Here is a 21,129-nt window from a genome sequence, read left to right as displayed (position 1 = left end):
AACGTGTCCAACCCCTTAATAATCTTATATGTTTTCGATAAGATCTCCTCTCATCCTTCTAAATTCCAGTGTATACAAGCCTAGTCGCTCCAGTCTTTCAACATATGATAGTCACCTATGCATGTTCTCCAGAGGTGCTGCCTGACCTGCTGAGTTACTCCAGCACTCTGTGTGTGTCTCTACTCCATTTCCTACAGCATCAGATGTTTCCATCGTTCTCTAGCATTAGATAATTGCACCCTAGGCTGCTCTGTGATCTAATCCAGCACTCCCCGCCCCTCTCTCCTCTCCTCTCCCTCTCCCTCTCCCTCTCCTCTCCCTCTCCATCTCCCCTCCCCCTCCCCTCCCTCTCCTCTCCCTCTCTCCCTCTCCCTCTCCCTCTCCCTCTCCCTCTCCCTCTCCCTCTCCTCTCCCTCATCCCTCTCCCTCTCCCTCTCCTCTCCCTCTCCCTCTCCCTCTCCCCTCTCCCTCTCCCCCTCCCTCTCCCCTCTCCCTCTCCCTCTCCCTCCTCCCTCTCCTCTCCCTCTCCCTCTCCCCCTTCCCCCTCCCCCTCCCCCTCCCTCCCTCCCTCTCCCTCTCCCTCTCCCTCTCCCTCTCCCTCTCCCTCTCCCACTCCCTCTCTCTCTCCCTCTCCCTCTCTCTCTCCCTCTCCCTCTCCCTCTCCCCTCTCTCTCTCCCTCTCTCTCTCTCTCTCTCTCTCTCTCTGTCTGTTGAACCAACACAGAGGTCCTTCTGTCAACCTCCGGCAGCCAAGACCCAAACGCAGTGGCTGGGCGCCTGAACGCACGACCTCTGTGCCACTCCAACAAGGCCCATTGATGTGGTCCAGGCTCAGAGGATGGGCTTCCATCAACACATTCCCTGGAGAGAAGGGGCTGATTGTTCCCGAGGCCAGGCGCAACGAGGGTGGGGGTGGGAAGGGGGGGGGGAGGCCAGAGGGGTGACGAGCGGCTCCTACTCAGACTGAGAGGAGCAGAGGACTAGGACCCTCCCCAGGAAGTACCCGAGACCGGGACCTCGGACTGATGCACCATTGTGTGAGATTCATTACACAGCCAAACGATGTGTGTGGCTGCACCAGACCAGGCACTGAGTGCAACACAGCTTACCACACCAGCTCAGCACAGCGGAGTGAGTCTTGTTCAGCTAAGCTTCATTGAGGTCACTTCACGTCCGTTTAGTTTAGTCTAGTTTAAGTTCAGTTTAGTTTAGTTTAGTTTAGGTTTGTTCGGTTTAGTTTAGTTTAATTTAGTTTAGGTTAGTTTACATTAGTTTAGTTTAGTTAGTTCAGTTTTAGTTTAGTTTAGGTTTGTACAGTTCAAGTTTAGTTTCATTTAGTTTAGGTTAGTTTACGTTACTTTAGTTTAGGTTAGTTCAGTTTTAGTTAGGTTAGTTTACATTAGTTTAGTTTAGTTAGTTTAGGTTAGTTTAGTTTAGTTTAGGTTAGTTCAGTTTTAGTTTAGGTTAGTTTACATTAGTTTAGTTTAGTTTAGTTTAGTTTAGTTTAGTTTAGTTTAGTTTAGTTTAGTTTAGTTTAGTTTAGTTTAGGTTAGTTTAGGTTAGGTTAGTTTAGGTTAGGTAGGTTAGTTTAGTTTAGTTTAGTTTAGTTTAGTTTAGTTTGAGTTTAGTTTAGTTTAATTTAGGTTAGTTTAGGTTAGGTTAGTTTAGGTTAGTTTAGTTTAGGTTAGTTTAGGTTTGTACAGTTTACTTTAGTTTAAGTTTGTTCAGTTCAGTTTATTATACTTTAGTTCAGTTCCCATTAGTTTCGTTTATTTCCGTTTAGTTTAGTATTATAGTCACGTGTACTGAGATGCAGTGAAAAGCTTTTTTGTTGCGTGCTAACATGTCAGCGAAAAGACGATACAGGTGGACACAGCCCAGCCATCACACAAACCAACCTTCCTTCCATTGACTCCATCTACACCTCACGCTGCCTCGGCAAGGCCAGCAGCATCATCAAGGACCAGTCTCACCCCGGCCACTCCCTCTTCCCCCCCTCTCCCATCAGGCCAGAGGTACAGAAGTGTGAAAACGCACACCTCCAGATTCAGGGGCAGTTTCTTCCCGGCTGTTATCGGGCAACTGAACCATCCCATCACCAACTAGAGAGCGGTCCTGACCTCCCATCTACCTCATTGGTGACCATTGCACTATCTTTACTGGACTATATCTCGCACTAAACGTTATTCCCTTCATCTGTATCTGTAAACTGTGGGACGGCTCGATTGTAATCACGTATAGTCTGTCCGCTTTTCACTGTACTATGCTACACATGACAACTAAACTAAACTGAAACTGGAATTAAAACTAAACTAGACTAAGCATGATTACAATCAAGAGAGACACTAAATGCTGGAGTAACTCAGCAGGACAGACAGCATCTCTTGAGAGAAGGAATGGGTGACGTTTCGGATCTGAAGAAGGGTCTCGACCCAAAACGTCACCCATTCCTTCTCTCCGGAGATGCTGCCTGTCCCACTGTGTTACTCCAGCACTTTGTGTCTATCTCTGGTGTGAACCAGCATCTGCAGTTCCATCCTAATCACATGATTACAATCAAGCTGTACTTCCTTTAGAAGGATGAGAGGGGATCTTATCGAAACGTATAAGATCATTAAGGGGTTGGACACGTTAGAGGCAGGAAACATGTTCCCAATGTTGGGGGAGTCCAGAACAAGGGGCCACATATCATCATATCATCATCATATCATATATATACAGCCGGAAACAGGCCTTTTCGGCCCACCAAGTCCGTGCCGCCCAGTGATCCCCGTACATTAACACTATCCTACACCCACTAGGGACAATTTTTACATTTACCCAGCCAATTAACCTACATACCTGTACGTCTTTGGAGTGTGGGAGGAAACCGAAGATCTCGGAGAAAACCCACGCAGGTCACGGGGAGAACGTACAAACTCCTTACAGTGCAGCACCCGTAGTCAGGATCGAACCTGAGTCTCCGGCGCTGCATTCGCTGTAAAGCAGCAACTCTACCGCTGCGCTACCGTGCCACAGTTTAAGAATAAGGGGTAGGCCATTTAGAACTGAGATGAGGAAAAACTTTTTCACCCAGAGAGTTGTGAATCTGTGGAATTCTCTGCCTCAGAAGGCAGTGGAGGCCAATTCTCTGAATGCATTCAAGAGAGAGCTAGATAGAGCTCTTAAGGATAGCGGAGTCAGGGGGTATGGGGAGAAGGCAGGAACGGGGTACTGATTGAGAGTGATCAGCCATGATCACATTGAATGGCGGTGCTGGCTCGAAGGGCCGAATGGCCTCCTCCTGCACCTATTGTCTATTGTGTCCATTCCGGTTCTTTCCATTAACTGCAGATGCTGGTTTAAACCGAATATAGGCCACAGAATGCTGGAGTAACTCAGCGGGTCAGGCAGCATCTCTGGAGAGAAGGAACGGGTGACGTTGGGGTTGAGATCCTTCTTCAGACTGAGAGTCAGGGGAGAGGGAAAGCTGAGATACAGATGGTGACGTGGAGAGATACAGAACAAATGGATGGAGGAAATGCGAAACATTAACCACGATAAAGGAAACGGGAAATGCTAAAGTCTATCTTTCCAGTAACTCTTCACTTTCCCTTTAGGTGAAAGTGCCACACCACCCACTCGCTTTAACTCCATCTGCCATTCCTCTGTCCAGATTAGATCCATGGATCTCCCCTCTGTAGGGGTTGCCAACTATCTCACTCCCAAATAAGGGACAAGATGACGTCACCACCCCGTGCCCCACGTGACCTCACCCAGCCAGCGGCCACGTGCTCCCGCTCCACCAATGGCGGCCCGCCCGGGCCGGGAGGTGGGATTCTACGCAACCTCCGCTAGACAGCGCCCGGGCCCCCGGACCTACGGTGGCCGGGCCTACACTGTCCGGGCCAACAGTGTCCGGGCCTGCAGTGCCCGGGCCTACACTGTCCAGACCTACGGTGTCCGGGCCTACAGTGTCCGGCGATACAGTGTCCGGGCCTACAGTGTCCGGGCCTACAGTGTCTGGGCCTACACTGTCCGGGCTTACACTGTCTGGGCCTACAGTGTCCGGGCCTACAGTGTCCGGGCTTACAGTGTCCGGGCCTACAGTGTCCGAGTCTACAGTGTCCGAGCCTACAGTGTCCGAGCCTACAGTGTCCGGGCCTACAGTGTCCGAGCCTACAGTGTCCAAGCCTACAGTGTCCGGGCCTACAGTGTCCGGGCCTACAGTGTCCGAGCCTACAGTGTCCGAGCCTACAGTGTCCGGGCTTACAGTGTCCGAGCCTACAGTGTCCGGGCCTACAGTGTCCGAGCCTACAGTGTCCAGGCTTACAGTGTCCGAGCCTACAGTGTCCGGGCCTACAGTGTCTGGGCCTACAGTGTCCGGGCCTACAGTGTCCGAGCCTACAGTGTCCGGGCCTACAGTGTCCGGGCCTACAGTGTCCGAGCCTACAGTGTCCGGGCCTAGAGTGTCCGAGCCTACAGTGTCCGAGCCTACAGTATCCGAGCCTACAGTGTCCGGGCCTAGAGTGTCCGAGCCTACAGTGTCCGAGCCTACAGTGTCCGGGCCTACAGTGTCCGGGCCTAGAGTGTCCGAGCCTACAGTGTCCGGGCCTACAGTGTCCGAGCCTACAGTGTCCGGGCCTACAGTGTCCGATCCTACAGTGTCCGAGCCTACAGTGTCCGAGCCTACAGTGTCCGGGCCTACAGTGTCCGAGCCTACAGTGTCCGGGCCTACAGTGTCCGGGCCTACAGTGTCCAAGCCTACAGTGTCCGGGCCTGCAGTGTCCGAGCCTACAGTGTCCGAGCCTACAGTGTCCGGGCTGCAGTGTCCGAGCCTACAGTGTCCGGGCCTGCAGTGTCCGAGCCTACAGTGTCCGGGTCTACAGCACCCCCGGGCCTACAGTGTCCGGGCCTACAGTGTCCGGGTCTACAGTGTCCGGGCCTACAGTGTCCGAGCTTACAGTGTCCGAGGCTACAGTGTCCGGGCCTACAGTGTCTGGGCCTACAGTGTCTGAGCTTACAGTGTCCGAGCCTACAGTGTCCGGGTCTACAGCACCCCCGGGCCTGCAGTGTCCGGGCCTACAGTGTCCGGGCCTACAGTGTCCGGGCCTACAGTGTCCGAGCCTACAGTGTCCGGGCCTACAGTGTCCGGGCCTACAGTGTCCGGGCCTACAGTGTCCGGGCCTACAGTGTCCGGGCCTACAGTGTCCGGGCCTGCAGTGTCCGAGCCTGCAGTGTCCGGGCCTACAGTGTCCGGGTCTACAGTGTCCGGGCCTACAGTGTCCGGGCTTACAGTGTCCGAGCCTACAGTGTCCGGGCCTACAGTGTCCGGGCCTACAGTGTCCGGGCCTACAGTGTCCGGGCCTACAGTGTCCGGGCCTACAGTGTCCGGGCCTACAGTGTCCGGGCCTACAGTGTCCGGGCCTACAGTGTCCGGGCCTACAGTGTCCGGGCCTACAGTGTCCGGGCCTACAGTGTCCGGGCCTACAGTGTCCGGGCCTACAGTGTCCGGGCCTACAGTGTCCGAGCCTACAGTGTCCGAGCCTACAGTGTCCGGGTCTACAGCACCCCCAGGCCTAATACAGGACAACGGCGATCCCGTACGGGACAGACCAATTGAACCCCATATACAGGATGTCGCTGCTAATACGGGACAGTTGGCAACCCTAGCCCTCTGCGGCCCACACTCACCGGGTTACTTCCACCATGTAGTACCGGAGCGGAGAGCTCCCCGCGCTGCTGCCTGCCTTCCACGAGAGGGCCACCTCCGAGTCAGACAGGGCGGCGGCCTCTGGTCTAGACGGGGCGTCGGGGGGCGAGCAGCGGTCTGCAGGAACACAAGGGCCAGAAGGGTCATCGGCCGGGCGGACAGAGACTCGGACACTCTCTGACCGCAGGTAGCCACGTGGCCATCGGCAAGCTCCCACCTCCGCCACCGGGCCTCCTCACACCAACAACATCCCAGGTGATCTGTCAAGTGACCAGAGTCCGATCCAGTCTGGTCCAGGTCAAGGATCAAGGGTCCAGTCCAGGCTGCAGGGTCAAGAGGCAAGGGTCGCGTTTAAGGTCAAGGATCAAGGGTTGAGTCTAGGCTCCAAAGGCAAGAGTCAAGGGTCGCGTTTAAGGTCAAGGATCAAGGGTTGAGTCCAGGCTGCAGGGTCAAGTCAAGGGTCGCGATTAAGGTCAAGGATCAAGGGTTGAGTCTAGGCTCCAAAGGCAAGAGTCAGGGGTCGAGTCCAGGCTCCAAGGTCAAGTCAAGGGCCAAGTCCAGGGTCAAGAGTCAAGGGTCGTCCAGATTCCAGTGTCAAGAGTCAAGGGTTGAGTTCAGGGTCGAAGGCCGAGTGGGGAGTGGTCCCAGGTGCTGGCAGGAGATGTCAGGCTGAATGGCCTCCGCCCCTCCCCCACACTCACAGAGTCACACAGCACAGAAGCAGGCCCTTCGGCCCAACCGACCAGCATGCCTCATCTGCACTAGTCCCTCCTGCCCACGTTTGGCCCAGGTCCCTCTAAACCTGACGAGCTCTCCCTACAGCTCAGGCCCTCGAACCCTGGCAACACTTTCTGCACCCTTCCCAGCTTGAGAACCTTTCCTGTAACATGATGTCCAAAGCTGAACATAATGCTCTAAATGCAGCCTCACCAATGTCTTATACAACTGCAGCATGACCTCCCAACTTCTACACCGATCAGCCAAAACATTACGACCACCTGCCTAACATGCTGTTGGTCCTCCGTGTGCAGCCCCATACGCAGCAGGGTGCGATGCACTGTGTATTGTGACACATTCCTCCCGTGACCACCATTAACATTTTCTGCGACTTGTGCCACTGTCGACTTTCTGTCGGTTCAGACCAGATGGGATAGCCTTCATTGCCCTCGCGCATCGATGAGCCTTGGGCGCCCAACACCCTGTCTGTCGCCGGTTTGTGGTTTGTCCCTCCTCGGACCACTGTCGGTAGGTACTCACCACTGCTGACCGGGAGCACCCCACAAGCCTTGCCGTTTCAGAGATGCTCTGACCCAGTCGTCTGGTCAGAACAATTTGGCCCTTGTCAAAGTCGCTCAGGTCTTTACTCCTGCCCATTTCTCCCGCATCCAACACATCAACTTCAAGAACTGACTGGTCACTTGCTGCCTAATATATCCCACCCCTTGACAGGTGCCATTGTAACAAGATGATCAATGTTATTCACTTCGCCTGTCAGTGGTCAGAATGTTTTGGCTGATCGGTGTGTATTCAATACTCTGACTGATGAAGGCCAAGGTGGCGAAAGTCTTTGACCACCCTATCTACTACCTGTGACGCCACCTTCAAGGAACCATGCCACTGCACTCCTAGATCCCTCTGCTCTACAATACTCCCCAGAGACCCACCGTTCACTGTGTAGGTCCTGCCCATGTTAGACTTCCCAAAATGCAACACCTCACATTTCTCCGTATTAAATTCGATCAATTATTCCTCAGCCCCCCCTGCCCACCCGATCAAATTATTTTTTTCAGTACAACCAGCATTTACAAAATAATTGCATTTGTAAGTTATTTTGCAGGTGTGCAAAATAGCACACTAAGAATAACAATACAATATCACAAAACGTGGAACAAAAGTACAACAAAGAGAGAAAACAAATAGTTAAAATAGTTATATATATATATGTGTATGTATATGTATATGTATATGTGTATGTATATGTATATGTATGTGTATGTGTATGTGTATGTGTATGTGTATGTGTATGTGTATATGTATATGTATGTGTATGTGTATATGTATATATGTATATGTATATGCATGTGTATATGTATAATGTGTATGTGTGTATGTATATGTATAATGTATGTGTATATATATATATATATATGTAGATTTATATGTGTGTGTGTGTGTGTGTGTGTGTGTGTGTGTGTGTGTGTGTGTGTGTGTGTGTGTGTGTGTGTGTGTGTGTGTGTGTGTGTGTGTATATATATACATATATATGTGTATGTGTGTGTGTGTGTGTGTGTGTGTGTGTGTGTGTGTGTGTGTGTGTGTGTGTGTGTGTGTGTGTGTGTGTGTGTGTGTGTGTGTGTGTGTGTGTGTATATTGATACAAATGTTTACAGGTCAACTAAATCAGACAGTACAGTTCTCCTTAACATCCAAGAAGCCATGTATACGCGCTCTAGGCCTTTTACACCACCACTGACCCATAAAAGGGACCACATCACCCCGATTCTGGCCTCTCTCCACTGGCTCCAGTACAGTACAGAATCAACTTCAAGCTCCTCCTATTCACATACAAAGCCCTAAACGGGCTCCCCCCCCCCCCCCCCATATCAAAAATCTTCTAACCCACCACTCTATCTCCAGGTCCCTCAGGTCGGCCGACTTGGGGCTACTCACTATCCCGCGGTCTAGGCTTAAGCTCAGGGGTGACCGCGCTTTTGCGGTTGCAGCTCCTAGACTGTGGAACAGCATCCCTCTCCACATCAGAACTGCCCCCTCCATCAACTCCTTTAAGTCCAGGCTCAAAACCTATTTCTACTCCCTAGCGTTTGAGGCCCTCTGAGGGGGTGCTGTGAACTGTTTATGTATGTGCTGTTATGTTTGTATGCCATTGTATGTTCGTTCTTAGTACCTGAACTGATGTACAGCACTTTGGTCAACGTGGGTTGTTTTTAAACGTGCTGTACAAATAAAATTGGCTTGACTGGACTCTGACAGAATGTGTCAGAAAATAACTGCAGATGCTGGTACAAATCGGAGGTATTTATTTCACAAAATGCTGGAGTAACTCAGCAGGTCAGGCAGCATCTCAGGAAAGAAGGAATGGGTGACGTTTCGGGTCGAGACCCTTCTCTCCCGAGATGCTGCCTGACCTGCTGAGTTACTCCAGCATTTTGTGAAGTAGACAGGATGTGTCAAGTCCTCATCTCCAATCAACGAGGATTAAACAAAAAGAAAATATAAAATTAATATAGGTATACATCACTCTGCAATTGCAGGGAAGCACAGCTGTCTGACATGGAAACAGAAAAGGGAGACCACGTTGCCCAAAGTTTGTTCACAGGCCCCCTAAGTGTGCGCTTGACTTTTTTCCAACTTGATGCAATTAAAGATGTCTTTGATCCAAACGACGTGAGAAGAGGGTGCAGGAGAAAACCACCCGAGCAAAATTTAGTCGTCTTGCCAACAGAGTGACGAAGGCAATTACATCCTTATTGATTTGAGTGAGTTGCTGTTCGGATGAGGAAGATAGGGAGATAGATTCTGGCTCAATCTGTCAGCCGCTTGATCCTGAGAGTGTCTCTCCAGGAACCAGCAAGAGATGGGCAACACCAGAACATATGCACACGATTTGCAGGTGACCGATTACATCTTACACAGCCCAGATTATTATCTGAATGGTGTCAAGTTAGGAAAAGGGGACGTACAACGTGATCTGGGTCCTAGTGCATCAGTCACTGAAAGGAAGCATGCAGGTACAGCAGGCAGTGAAGAAAGCCAATGGAATGTTGGCCTTCATAACAAGAGGAGTTGAGTATAGGAGCAAAGAGGTCCTTCTGCAGTTGTACAGGGCCCTAGTGAGACCGCACCTGGAGTACTGTGTGCAGTTTTGGTCTCCAAATTTGAGGCAGGATATTCTTGCTATTGAGGGCGTGCAGCGTAGGTTTACTAGGTTAATTCCCGGAATGGCGGGACTGTCATATGTTGTAAGACTGGAGCGGCTAGGCTTGTATACGTTGGAATTTAGAAGGATGAGAGGGGATCTTATCGAAACATATAAGATTATTAAGGAATTGGACACGTTAGAGGCAGGAAACATGTTCCCAATGTTGGGGGAGTCCAGAACCAGGGGCCACAGTTTAAGAATAAGGGTTAGGCCATTTAGAACTGAGATGAGGAAAAACTTTTTCGGTCAGAGAGTTGTAAATCTGTGGAATTTTCTGCCTCGGAAGGCAGTGGGGGCCAATTCTCTGAATGCATTCAAGAGAGAGCTAGGTAGAGCTCTTAAGGATAGCAGAGTCAGGGGGTATGGGGAGAAGGCAGGAACGGGGTAGTGATTGAGAATGATCAGCCATGATCACATTGAATGGCGGTGCTGGCTCGAAGGGCCGAATGGCCTCCTCCTGCACCTATTGTCTATTGTCTATTGTCTATTGTCTATTGTCTATTGTCTATTTCTATTGTCTATTGTCTATTGTCTATTGTCTATTGTCTGTTATCTGTTGTCTGTTGTCTATTGTCTATTTCTATTGTCTATTTCTATTGTCTATTGTCTGTTGTCTATTGTCTATTGTCTATTGTCTATTGTCTGTTGTCTATTGTCCATTGTCTATTGTCTGTTGTCTGTTGTCTGTTGTCTATTGTCTATTGTCTATTGTCTGTTGTCTGTTGTCTGTTGTCTATTGTCCATTGTCTATTGTCTGTTGTCTGTTGTCTATTGTCTGTTGTCTATTGTCTATTGTCTATTGTCTGTTGTCTATTGTCTGTTGTCTATTGTCTATTGTCTATTGTCTATTCACATCATTGTACATTTTAGACAGTCTTGCTTTAGTCCAGTGGACCCCATGAATGAGCTTACGTTGGATGAGACCGTGCAGAGCGCAAATAGAAGTATCCACCCTCCAAAGTGCTTCCTCAAGTACCTCATCAGAGATTTCCTTCCTCAATTCCTCCTCCCACGCCGATTTGGTGGTGTTTTAATGAGGCTGGTTTCCAATAAGCAAATTTGTCTGTAGATTATTGTCATGGTGCCTTTAAAGGTAGGAAGTGGGGTAAGAAAAGCATCAAACTGTGCTTCCCCGGGAAGAGTGGGGAATCGGGGGAATCTTTGCCGCGAACATAACTCCGGATCTGTACAAAATCTAAACAAAAGGGTGCCTGGGGAGATTAAATTGGACTGATAATTGTTCGAACGTGACAAATGCATTATTAATATAGAGGTCTCTTAAAGCTTTTAATACCAAGGCTGGGCCTTGTTAGGAAAACACTATTGGCCACAGGTGAAAGCAAGGAAAGACGGGTTTGAGGCAACTAGAGCCAAAAAAGAAGTTGTCTGAAAACCCATAATGACGTCTAAATTCATTCCGAAGGTATTTATTCACAAAATGCTGGAGTAACTCAGCGGGTCAGGCAGCATCTCAGGAGAGAAGGAATGGGAGACGTTTCGGATTGAGACCCTTCTTCAGGAGGGAGGGGGAGGGAGGGAGGATAAGGGGGGTTGAGGGGGGATGGAGTGGGGAGGGAGGGGGAGGGGGGGAGGGGGTGGAGAGGGAGGAAGGAGGGATGGGAAGGGGGGAGAGGGGTGGAGGGACAGGGGGGGAGGGGTGGGGGGAGGAGAAGGTGCTGCACCAATGCAGTATGAAGAAGGGTCTCGACCCGAAACGTCATCAGTCTGAAGGAGAATCTCGACCCAAAACGTCGCCCATTCCTTCTCTCCTGAGATGCTGCCTGACCTGCTGAGTTGCTCCTTTGATTTGTACCAGCATCTGCAGCTATTTTCTTATACTCTAAATTGATTCCAGACCTTCAGCCTCGTTTTAACACACGTTTTCAGTGAAGGAGGAATGGGGGCCTGTAATGGGGGAGTGAGCGAGGGAAGACAGTGAAGCCGGTGTAGATGAGGTGGCCTCCATCTTGAGACAAACTGGGGATGGGGATATCACCCCGATCTGCAACCAGTACTGAGTGATCCTAAGTATAGGGGCCCAGTAATCTATGTACTAAAACTCTGGTTTGTTTGTTTGTTTGTTTGTTCCTGAACTGCAGCCAAAACGGTACACGATAGTGCAACAATTTTAGGCCCACCTTACTCACCATCGTCCCTTTGGTGCTAACGGAAGAAGTTTCATTGAAATCGCTGTTATATTTATAAAGTTATTCGCATTTTTAAGTTTAAATCTATCTCGTGGGGAGGGAGTGAGGGGGTGGAGGGAGGGGGAGGAGGGAGGGGGAGGAGGGAGGGGGAGGAGGGAGGGAGGGGGAGGGAGGATAAGGGGGGTTATCATATCATATCATATCATATATATACAGCGCGGAAACAGGCCCTTCGGCCCACCAAGTCCGCACCGCCCAGTGATCCCCAAACATTAACACTATCCTACACACATTAGGGACAATTTTTTACATTTACCCAGTCAAATTAACCTACATACCCGTACGTCTTTGGAGTGTGGGAGGAAACCGAAGATCTCGGAGAAAACCCACGCAGGTCACGGGGAGAACGTACAAACTCCGTACAGACGGCGCCCGTAGTCAGGATCGAACCTGAGTCTCCGGCGCTGCATTCGCTGTAAAGCAGCAACTCTACCGCTGTGCTACCGTGCCGCCCAGGGTTGAGGGGATGGAGTGGGGGAAGGGAAGGGGAAGGGGGGGAGGGGGAAGGGAAGGGGAAGGGGAGGGAGGGGGAGGGAGGGTGATGGAGGGAGGATAAGGGGGATGGAGTGGGGGGGAGGGGAAGGGGGAGGAGTGTGGAGGGGGAGGAGGGAGGTAGGGGGAGGGGTGTGGAGGGAGGGAGGGGGAGGGGGAGGAGGGAGGGGGAGGGGAGGGGTGTGGAGGGAGGGAGGGGAGGAGAGGGTGCTGGACCAATGCAGGAGAGGTTTGGGCCCAACGGGTCCATTTGGTCTAGTAGGACCTAAAATCTGGTCTTGCTCGACCTCGGTCCAATCTGGGTCTGTGTTTTCGTATCCTTGGACTCCTCCTATCCCACCTAGAGCGTATATATTGAGGCCGCAGATCTTTTTGAAAAATGTATTGGGAAGGAAAACCGGTAGGCACCAAAGTAAATATAAGAGTTTAGGGAGAGTATTAATTTTTCAGTCAGAGAGTTGTGAATCTGTGGAATTCTCTGCCTCAGAAGGCAGTGGAGGCCAATTCTCTGAATGCATTCAAGAGAGAGCTAGATAGAGCTCTTAAGGATAGCGGAGTGAGGGGGTATGGGGAGAAGGCAGGAACGGGGTACTGATTGAGAATGATCAGCCATGATCACATTGAATGGCGGTGCTGGCTCGAAGGGCCGAATGGCCTCCTCCTGCACCTATTGTCTATTAATGGGATGAATTCTTGCGGTTGAAGAGAGACCAGCGTTCCAAATCATCCTCAGTGCGGGTTAAAAAAAGGAACAAAGTTGGCTTGGAAAGGCTTGTCAAATCTATCTGCAACATGATCCCCTGGGTGGATAAAGCTACTACAAGCAACTTTAAATGGCAGGCTGTGTGAGGGGAAACTCCTTGTACTCCTGAGTGGCAACAGCTCGCCTTTACCAAGATTCAATCTATGCCAAGTCAAGTAAGTCACGTCAAGTAAAGTTTATTCGTCACACACACATATACAAGATGTGCAGTGAAATGAAAGTGGCAATGCCTGCAGATTGTGCTAAACTACAAAACACAATAGAAAAAAAAAATTTAACACAAAAAATAAATTAATACAGTAAATTAAATTAGTCCCTGGAGTTATAATAGTTAACAGTCCTGGTGGTCTGTGGGAAGAAACTCCATCTCATCCTCTCTGTTTTCACAGCGTGACAGCGGAGGCGTTTGCCTGACCATAGCAGCTGGAACAGTCCGTTGCTGGGGTGGTAGGGGTCCCCCATAATGTTGCTGGCTCTGGATCTGCACCTCCTGATGTATAGGTCCTGCAGGGGGGTGAGTGTAGTTCCCATGGGGCGTTCAGCCGAACGCACTACTCTCTGCACTGATACAGATGTGGAATTGGCAAGGGCAGCAGGAACAGATACAGAGAGGTCGGATGTATATCACAATTACAACGAGATCTGGGTGTCCTAGTGCATCAGTCACTGAAAGGAAGCATGCAGGTACAGCAGGCAGTGAAGAAAGCCAATGGAATGTTGGCCTTCATAACAAGAGGAGTTGAGTATAGGAGCAAAGAGGTCCTTCTGCAGTTGTACAGGGCCCTAGTGAGACCGCACCTGGAGTACTGTGTGCAGTTTTGGTCTCCAAATTTGAGAAAGGATATTCTTGCTATTGAGGGCGTGCAGCGTAGGTTTACTAGGTTAATTCCCGGAATGGCGGGACTGTCGTATGTTGAAAGACTGGAGCGACTAGGCTTGTATACACTGGAGTTTAGAATGATGAGAGGAGATCTTATCGAAACGTATAAGATTATTAAGGGGTTGGACACGTTAGAGGCAGGAAACATGTTCCCAATGTTGGGGGGGTCCAGAACAAGTGGCCACAGTTTAAGAATAAGAGGTAGGCCATTTAGAATGGCCCCTCTTCCCCATCCCCTTCCCCTTCCCCCCCACTCCATCCCCCTCAACCCCCCTTATCCCCCAAGTCCCCCTCCTCCCCCCCCCCACCTCCTCCCTCCCTCCCTAGGAGATAGATTTAAACTTTAAAATGCGAATAACTTTGGAAATATAACACCGATTTCATTGAACCTTTTTCCATTAGCACCAAAGGGATGACGGTGAGTAAGGTGGGATTAAAATTGTCGTGCTATCGCGCTATTCTTAATAAGTCCTGTTTCATCAGGAGAAATAATAGATGGCAGGACTGTTTCAAGATGCATTGCCAGGAGTTTGGGTAAAACTTTACAATCAACATTCAACAGGCTAATTGGATGGTATGAAGCAGAGTCAAGAGAGCCTTTGTTTTTTTTAAGATTAAGACAACTAGTTGCCTGATTGAGAGTCTGTAGGAGAATGCCACTTACAAATGCCTCATTGTATACTTCAATTTAAATGGGCTATCTTGGGGAGAAGCGCTTTATAAAACTCTTCCGAATATCCGTTCAGGCCCTGGGATGGTCCCGGATTGGAGGAATTTGACACCATTGGGCATCGTGCTGCAATTCCTCATAACACAACCTGACAACCATCCTCACCATCTGCAAAACCACCCACGTTTGCATCTATCGCCAGCAAACCTGCTAATCTTGCCCTGTAGATGACCAACAGTAACGGGCCCAGCACCGAACCCTGAGGCTCACCACCAGTCACAGGTCTCCAGTCTGAGAAGCAACCTTCCACCATCACCCTCTGCTTCCCTCCGTGGAGCCAATGTTCTATCCCATCAGCCATCTCTCCTTGGATCCCATGGGACCTAACCTTCCAGAGCAGCCTGCCATGCGGAACCTTGTCGAACGCCTTACAGAAGTCCATGTACACAACATCTACAGCTCTGCCCTCAGCGACCGAGAAGCGTTTTATGTTTTCGGGGGGCCATCCTACCTGGGGGTTCGGTAGTCACGTTCTTCGGCAGGCTGGGGCGCCCCTCCCCCGCCGGGCCGCGAGCTTTGACCAACACACGGTACGTAGTCCCGGGCAGGAGTCCACCCACCGCCATCTCCTGCGGACAGAGGGGGCAAGTTCAATACAACACCAAGACTAACCTGCCCCCAGATACACTGGGGGACTGTACACACTGCACAACAGGCAATGGTGACCCACCAACCCCCCTTTCTGTTTACCCTACCGACGAGCTCTTATCCCGTATTCACGTGTTACAAAGTAGGGCGGCGGCGGTGGCACGGCGATAGAGTTGCCGTCTCACAGCGCCAGAGACCCGGGTTTGTTCATGACAGCCCTCATGTGCTGTCTGTATGGAGTTTGTACCTTCTCCCTGTGACTGCGTGGGTTTTAGTTTAGTTTAGAGATACAGCGCGGAAACAGGCCCTTATCGGCCCACCGGGTCCCACCGCGCCGACCAGCGATCCCCGCACACTAACACTATCCTACAACCACTAGGGACAATTTTTACATTTTTGCCCAGCCAATAAACCTACAAACCTGTACGTCTTTGGAGTGTGGGATTAAACCGAAGATCTCGGAGAAAACCCACGCAGGTCACGGGGAGAACGTGCAAACTCCGTACAGACGGCGCCCGTGGTTGGGATCGAACCTGAGACTCCGGCGCTCCCACTCTCCAAAGACGTGCAGGTTTGTAGGTTAATTGGATTGGTAAAAATTGTAAATTGTCCCAAGTGCGTGTAAGATAGTGTTAGTGTGTGGGGATCGCTGGTCGGCATGGGCTTGGTGGGCCGAAGGGCCTGTTTTCACACTGTATCTCTAAACTAAACTAAACTAAAATGAGTGCCAAAGACGTGCAGGTTTGTAGGTCGATTGGCTTTGGTATAATTGTAATTTGTCCCAAGTGTGTGTAGGATAGTGTTAGTGTGTGGGGATCACTGGTCGGCGCGGACTCGGTGGAAGAAGGTCCTGTTTCCACGCTATATCTCTAATATCTAGAGTAAAGACTAAAGACCAAAGATCTGAAGTATGGAGTTGGAATGTGGCCAAAATGGTGGCTGCGTAACAGGAAGGCACAAAAGACTTGGACAGGTTGTGTGAGTGGGCGGATGCATGGCAGATGCAGTTTAATGTGGATAAGTGTGAGGTTATCCACTTTGGTGGTAAGAATAGGAAAGCAGAGTATTATCTGAATGGTGTCAAGTTAGGAAAAGGGGACGTACAACGAGATCTGGGTGTCCTAGTGCATCAGTCACTGAAAGGAAGCATGCAGGTACAGCAGGCAGTGAAGAAAGCCAATGGAATGTTGGCCTTCATAACAAGAGGAGTTGAGTATAGGAGCAAAGAAGTCCTTCTGCAGTTGTACAGGACCCTAGTGAGACCGCACCTGGAGTACTGTGTGCAGTTTTGGTCTCCAAATTTGAGGAAGGATATTCTTGCAATTGAGGGCGTGCAGCGAAGGTTTACTAGGTTAATTCCCGGAATGGCGGGACTGTCATATGTTTAAAGACTGGAGCGACTAGGCTTGTATACACTGGAGTTTAGAAGGATGAGAGGGGATCTGATAGAAACGTATAAAATCATAAAAGGACTGGATAAGGTAGATGCAGGAAAAATGTTCCCAATGTTGGGGGAGTCCAGAACCAGTGGACACAGTCTAAGAATAAAGGGGAGGCCGTTTAAAACTGAGGTGAGAAAAAACTTTTTCACCCAGAGTTGTGAATTTGTGGAATTCTCTGCCACAGAGGGCAGTGGAGGCCGATTCACTGGATGAATTTAAAAGAGAGTTAGATAGAGCTCAAGGGGCTAGTGGAATCAAGGGATATGAGGAGAAGGCAGGCACGGGTTACTGATTGTGGATGATCAGCCGCGATCACAATGAATGGCAATGAATGGCGATGCTGGCTTGAAGGGCCGAATAGCCTCCTCCTGCACCTATTTTCTATGTTTCTATGTTTCTCCCCTACTAAGGAAAATGTCCCTATCTTCCAACCTACCTTGTTATGACCCTCACACTTTATTTTATTTGCACTTCCTCTGTATCTCAGTTTAGTTTAGTTTAATTTAGAGAAATACAGCGTGGAGTTAGGCTCTTCGGTCTGAGCTACCAGGAGAGGTTGCACTGACTTTGCTGGCTTTACCATGTACTAAACGTTATTCCCTTCTCCTGTATATCCGTACACTGTGAACGGCCCGCTTGTTATCAGGTATGGTCTTTCCGCGGACAGGATAGCACGCAACAAAAAGAGCTTTTCACTGTACCTCGGTACACGTGACATTAAACCTAACCGAAGATGAAGACAAAGGACGATAGCTTTCTCTGGAGTGTTAGAGGTTGTGGGGAGACCTGATAGAATGATCGTAAATTTTGAGAGGCAGAGATAAGGAAAAGCAGTCAGAGTGGAGATGTCAACGACTCGAGGGCACAACTTTAAGGTGAGAGGGGCAAAGTTTAAAGGAGACTAGACCAAGTGGACCAGTGGGCCCAAGCCTCTCCTGCATTGGTGCAGCACTTTCTCCTCGCCCCCTCCCCTCCCCTCCCTCCCTCCCCTCCCTCTCCCACCCTCTACCCCGCTCCCCCTCCTCCCTCCTCCTCCTCCCTCCCTCCTCCCTCCCCCACCCTTCTCCCTCCCCCTCCCCCTCCTCAACCACCTCCCCTCCCCTCCCCCTTCATCCCCCTCAACCCCCCCTTTTGCTCCTTTCTCCTTTCTCCCATCCCCATCCCCCTCCCTCCATCCCCCTCCCCCACCCTTCTCCCTCCCCCTCCCCCTCCTCAACCACCCTCCCCCTCCCTCCCCCCTTCATCCCCTCAACCCCCCCTTTTGCTCCTTCCTCCCCCTCCCTCCATCCCCCTCCCTCCTCCCCTCGTCCTCCCCTCCTCCTCCCCCCCTTCCCCCCCCACTCCATCCCCCTCAACCCCCCCTAATCCTCCCTCCTCCCCCTCCCTCCCCCTCCCTCCCTAGGAGATAGATTTAAACTTTAAAATGTGAATAACGTTAAAAATATAACACCGATTTCAATGAAACTTCTTCCATTAGCACCAAAGGGACGACGGTGGGTAAGGTGGGCCTAACATTGTCACGCTATCGTATACCGTTTTGGCTGTAGTTGTGGAACAAACAAACAAACAAACGCGAGTTTTAGGATGTAGATGTGCGGGGCAGGTTGTTTTTTTTACACAGAGGGTGGTGGTTGGCTGGAACGCACTGCCAGGGGTGGTGGTGGAGGCAGATACGATGGGGGCATTTAAGAGGCTTTTAGGACTGGCACACGGACATGCAGGGAGTGGGGGGGACACGGACTACAATCAGGCAGAGGTTAGTTTAACACGGCACGGGCATTGTGGTCGGAAGGGCCTGTCCCCGTGCTGTACTGTTCTGTGTTGCGTTCCATGTTCCATGATCCATGCGTCATGATCCATGTTCTACATTCCATGATCCATGTTCCATGATCCATGTTCCATGATCCATGTGTCATGATCCATGTTCTACATTCCATGATCCATGTTCCATGAACCATGATCCATGTTTCATGATCCATGTTCCATGATCCATGATCCATGATCCATGTTCCATGATCCATGTGTCATGATCCATGTTCTACATTCCATGATCCATGTTCCGTGATCCATGTTCCGTGATCCATGCTCCATGTTTCATGATCCATGTTTCATGTTTCATGATCCATGTTCCATGATCCGTGATCCATGATCCATGTTCCACATTCCATGCTCCATGTTCCATGTTTCATAATCCATACTCCGTTCCAAGATCCATGTTTCATGATCCATGTTTCATGATCCATGTTCCATGTTCCATGTTCAATGTTCCATGGTTCATGATCCATGTTTCATGATCCATGTTCCATGTTCCATGTTTCATGATCCATGATCCATGTTCCGTGATCCATGCTCCATGTTCCATGATCCATGTTCCATGTTCCATGTTCCATGTTCCATGATCCATGTTTCATGATCAATGTTTCATGATCCATGTTCCATGTTTCATGATCCATACTCCGTTCCAAGATCCACATTCCATGATCCATGGTCTGTGATCCATGTTCCATGATCCATGTTTCATGATCCATGTTTCATGATCCATGTTCCATGTTCCATGATCCATGTTCCATGATCCATGTTTCATGATCCATATTTCATGATCCATGTTCCATGTTTCATGATCCATACTCCGTTCCAAGATCCATGTTTCATGATCCACGTTCCATGATCCATGGTCTGTGATCCATGTTCCATGACCCGTGTTCCATGATGTATGTTCCATAATGCAAGATCCATGATCTATGTTCTCTGCTCTAGCACTTACATAGGTCTGTGTATCCTTCATCCGATCCTGCAATAAGAAGAGGATAAATTACAACCAAATTCACACTCCATTCACCCCCCCCATCCCCCCCCCAACCACCTGTATCCACCTATATCTTTCCATATCTTTCATTCATCTGTTTTATATCTCCCTATAATCACCGTCTATGTCTCTAATTTCCCTTTCCCTCTCCCCTGACTCTCATTCTGAAGGAGGGTCTTGACCTCCCTAATTTGAGGAAGGACGTCCCTTGCTGTTGAGGCAGTGCAGCGTAGGTTCACCAGGTTAATCCCCGGGATGGCGGGACTGTCATACGAGGAAAGATTGGAAAGACTGGGCTTGTATTCACTGGAGCTTAGAAGGATGAGAGGGGATCTTATAGAAACGTACAAAATTATAAAAGGACTGGACAAGCTGGATGCAGGGGAAATGTTCCCAATGTCGGGGGAGTCCAGAACCAGGGGACACACAGTCTAAGAATAAAGGGGAGGCCGTTTAAAACTGAGGTGAGAAAAACATTGGAGGCCAATTCACTGGATGAATTTAAAAGAGAGTTAGATAGAGCTCTAGGGGCTGGTGGAATCACGGGATATGGGGAGAAGACAGGCACGGGTTATTGATTGGGGACGATCAGCTATGATCACAATGATGGCGGTGCTGCCTCGAAGGGCCGAATGGCCTCCTGCACCTATTTCTATGTTTCTATGTTTCGATGTTTTCTCCCCCACTAAGGAAAATTTCCCTACCTTCCAACCTACCTTGTTATGACCCTCACACTTTATTTTATTTGCACTTCCTCTGTATCTCAGTTTAGTTTAGTTTAATTTAGAGAAATACAGCGTGGAGACAGGCTGCCTGACCCGCTGAGTTACTCCAGCATTTTGTGTCTACTTCCACCATCCACTCCTTAGGCCTTGACCCGCCCCCAACTCTCTTGAACCCATCTTCTTCCCCCCCCCCCCCACTCCCTACTCCACCAGTCTGAAGAAGGGTCTCAACTCGAAGTCCCCTGTCCATTTCCTCTGCAGGTGCTGCCTGACCCCCGAGTTCCTCCAGCACTTTGTATTTTGCTCCGGATTCCAGCACCTGCAGTTCATTGTGTCACCAAGTTCTTCCACCGTTCAGATTGTAGATGATAACCCCCTACCACCCTCCCCCCCCCCCGCCCCCCCCCCCCCCTGTGCCCTGTATCAACTTTCTCCTCAGACCCACCGACACCTTTTTCTAGTTGGAAAGGGTGCGGAGAAGATTTACGAGGATGTTGCCAGGATTCGAGGGCCTGAGCTCCAGGGAGAGGTTGAGCAAGCTAGGACTTTATTCCTTGGAGCGCAGGAGGATGAGGAGCGATCTTATAGGTGACCTATGTTCCCTGGTTCTCGATTCCCCTGCTCTGGGAAAAAGACTCTGTGCGTCCAACCGATCTATTCCTCTCATGACTTTGTAGACCTCTGTAAGATCACTCCTCATCCTCCTGCGCTCCAAGGCATAGAGTCCTAGCCTGCCCGACCTCTCCCTAGAAGCCCAGGCCCCCGAGTCCAGGCAACACCCTCGTAGATCTCCTCTGAACCCTTTCCAGTTGCACAACATCTTTCCTGCAGCAGTGGCAACCAAAAGTGAACACAAATACTCCAA

General features: G+C 50.1%; 1 protein-coding gene across 1 annotated transcript in view; it reads right to left on the bottom strand.

The window, feature by feature from the left end:
- Positions 1–5,669: 5,669 nt before the first annotated feature.
- The window catches only part of LOC144611490 (pikachurin-like), a 26,389-nt gene continuing 10,929 nt past the window's right edge, over positions 5,670–21,129 (bottom strand). Inside the window, exons 4-6 of the mRNA XM_078430624.1 lie at positions 19,498–19,524; positions 15,155–15,272; positions 5,670–5,809 (exon numbers count right to left, since the gene is read on the bottom strand). Of these exons, the coding sequence (XP_078286750.1) occupies positions 5,670–5,809; positions 15,155–15,272; positions 19,498–19,524 (285 nt within the window). The remainder of the gene's footprint in view (positions 5,810–15,154; positions 15,273–19,497; positions 19,525–21,129) is intronic.

The sequence above is a fragment of the Rhinoraja longicauda genome, chromosome 3 (genome assembly GCF_053455715.1).
Source record: "Rhinoraja longicauda isolate Sanriku21f chromosome 3, sRhiLon1.1, whole genome shotgun sequence".
Classification (NCBI taxonomy): Eukaryota; Metazoa; Chordata; class Chondrichthyes; order Rajiformes; family Arhynchobatidae; genus Rhinoraja; species Rhinoraja longicauda.
This window is presented reverse-complemented; position numbering and strand designations above follow the sequence as displayed.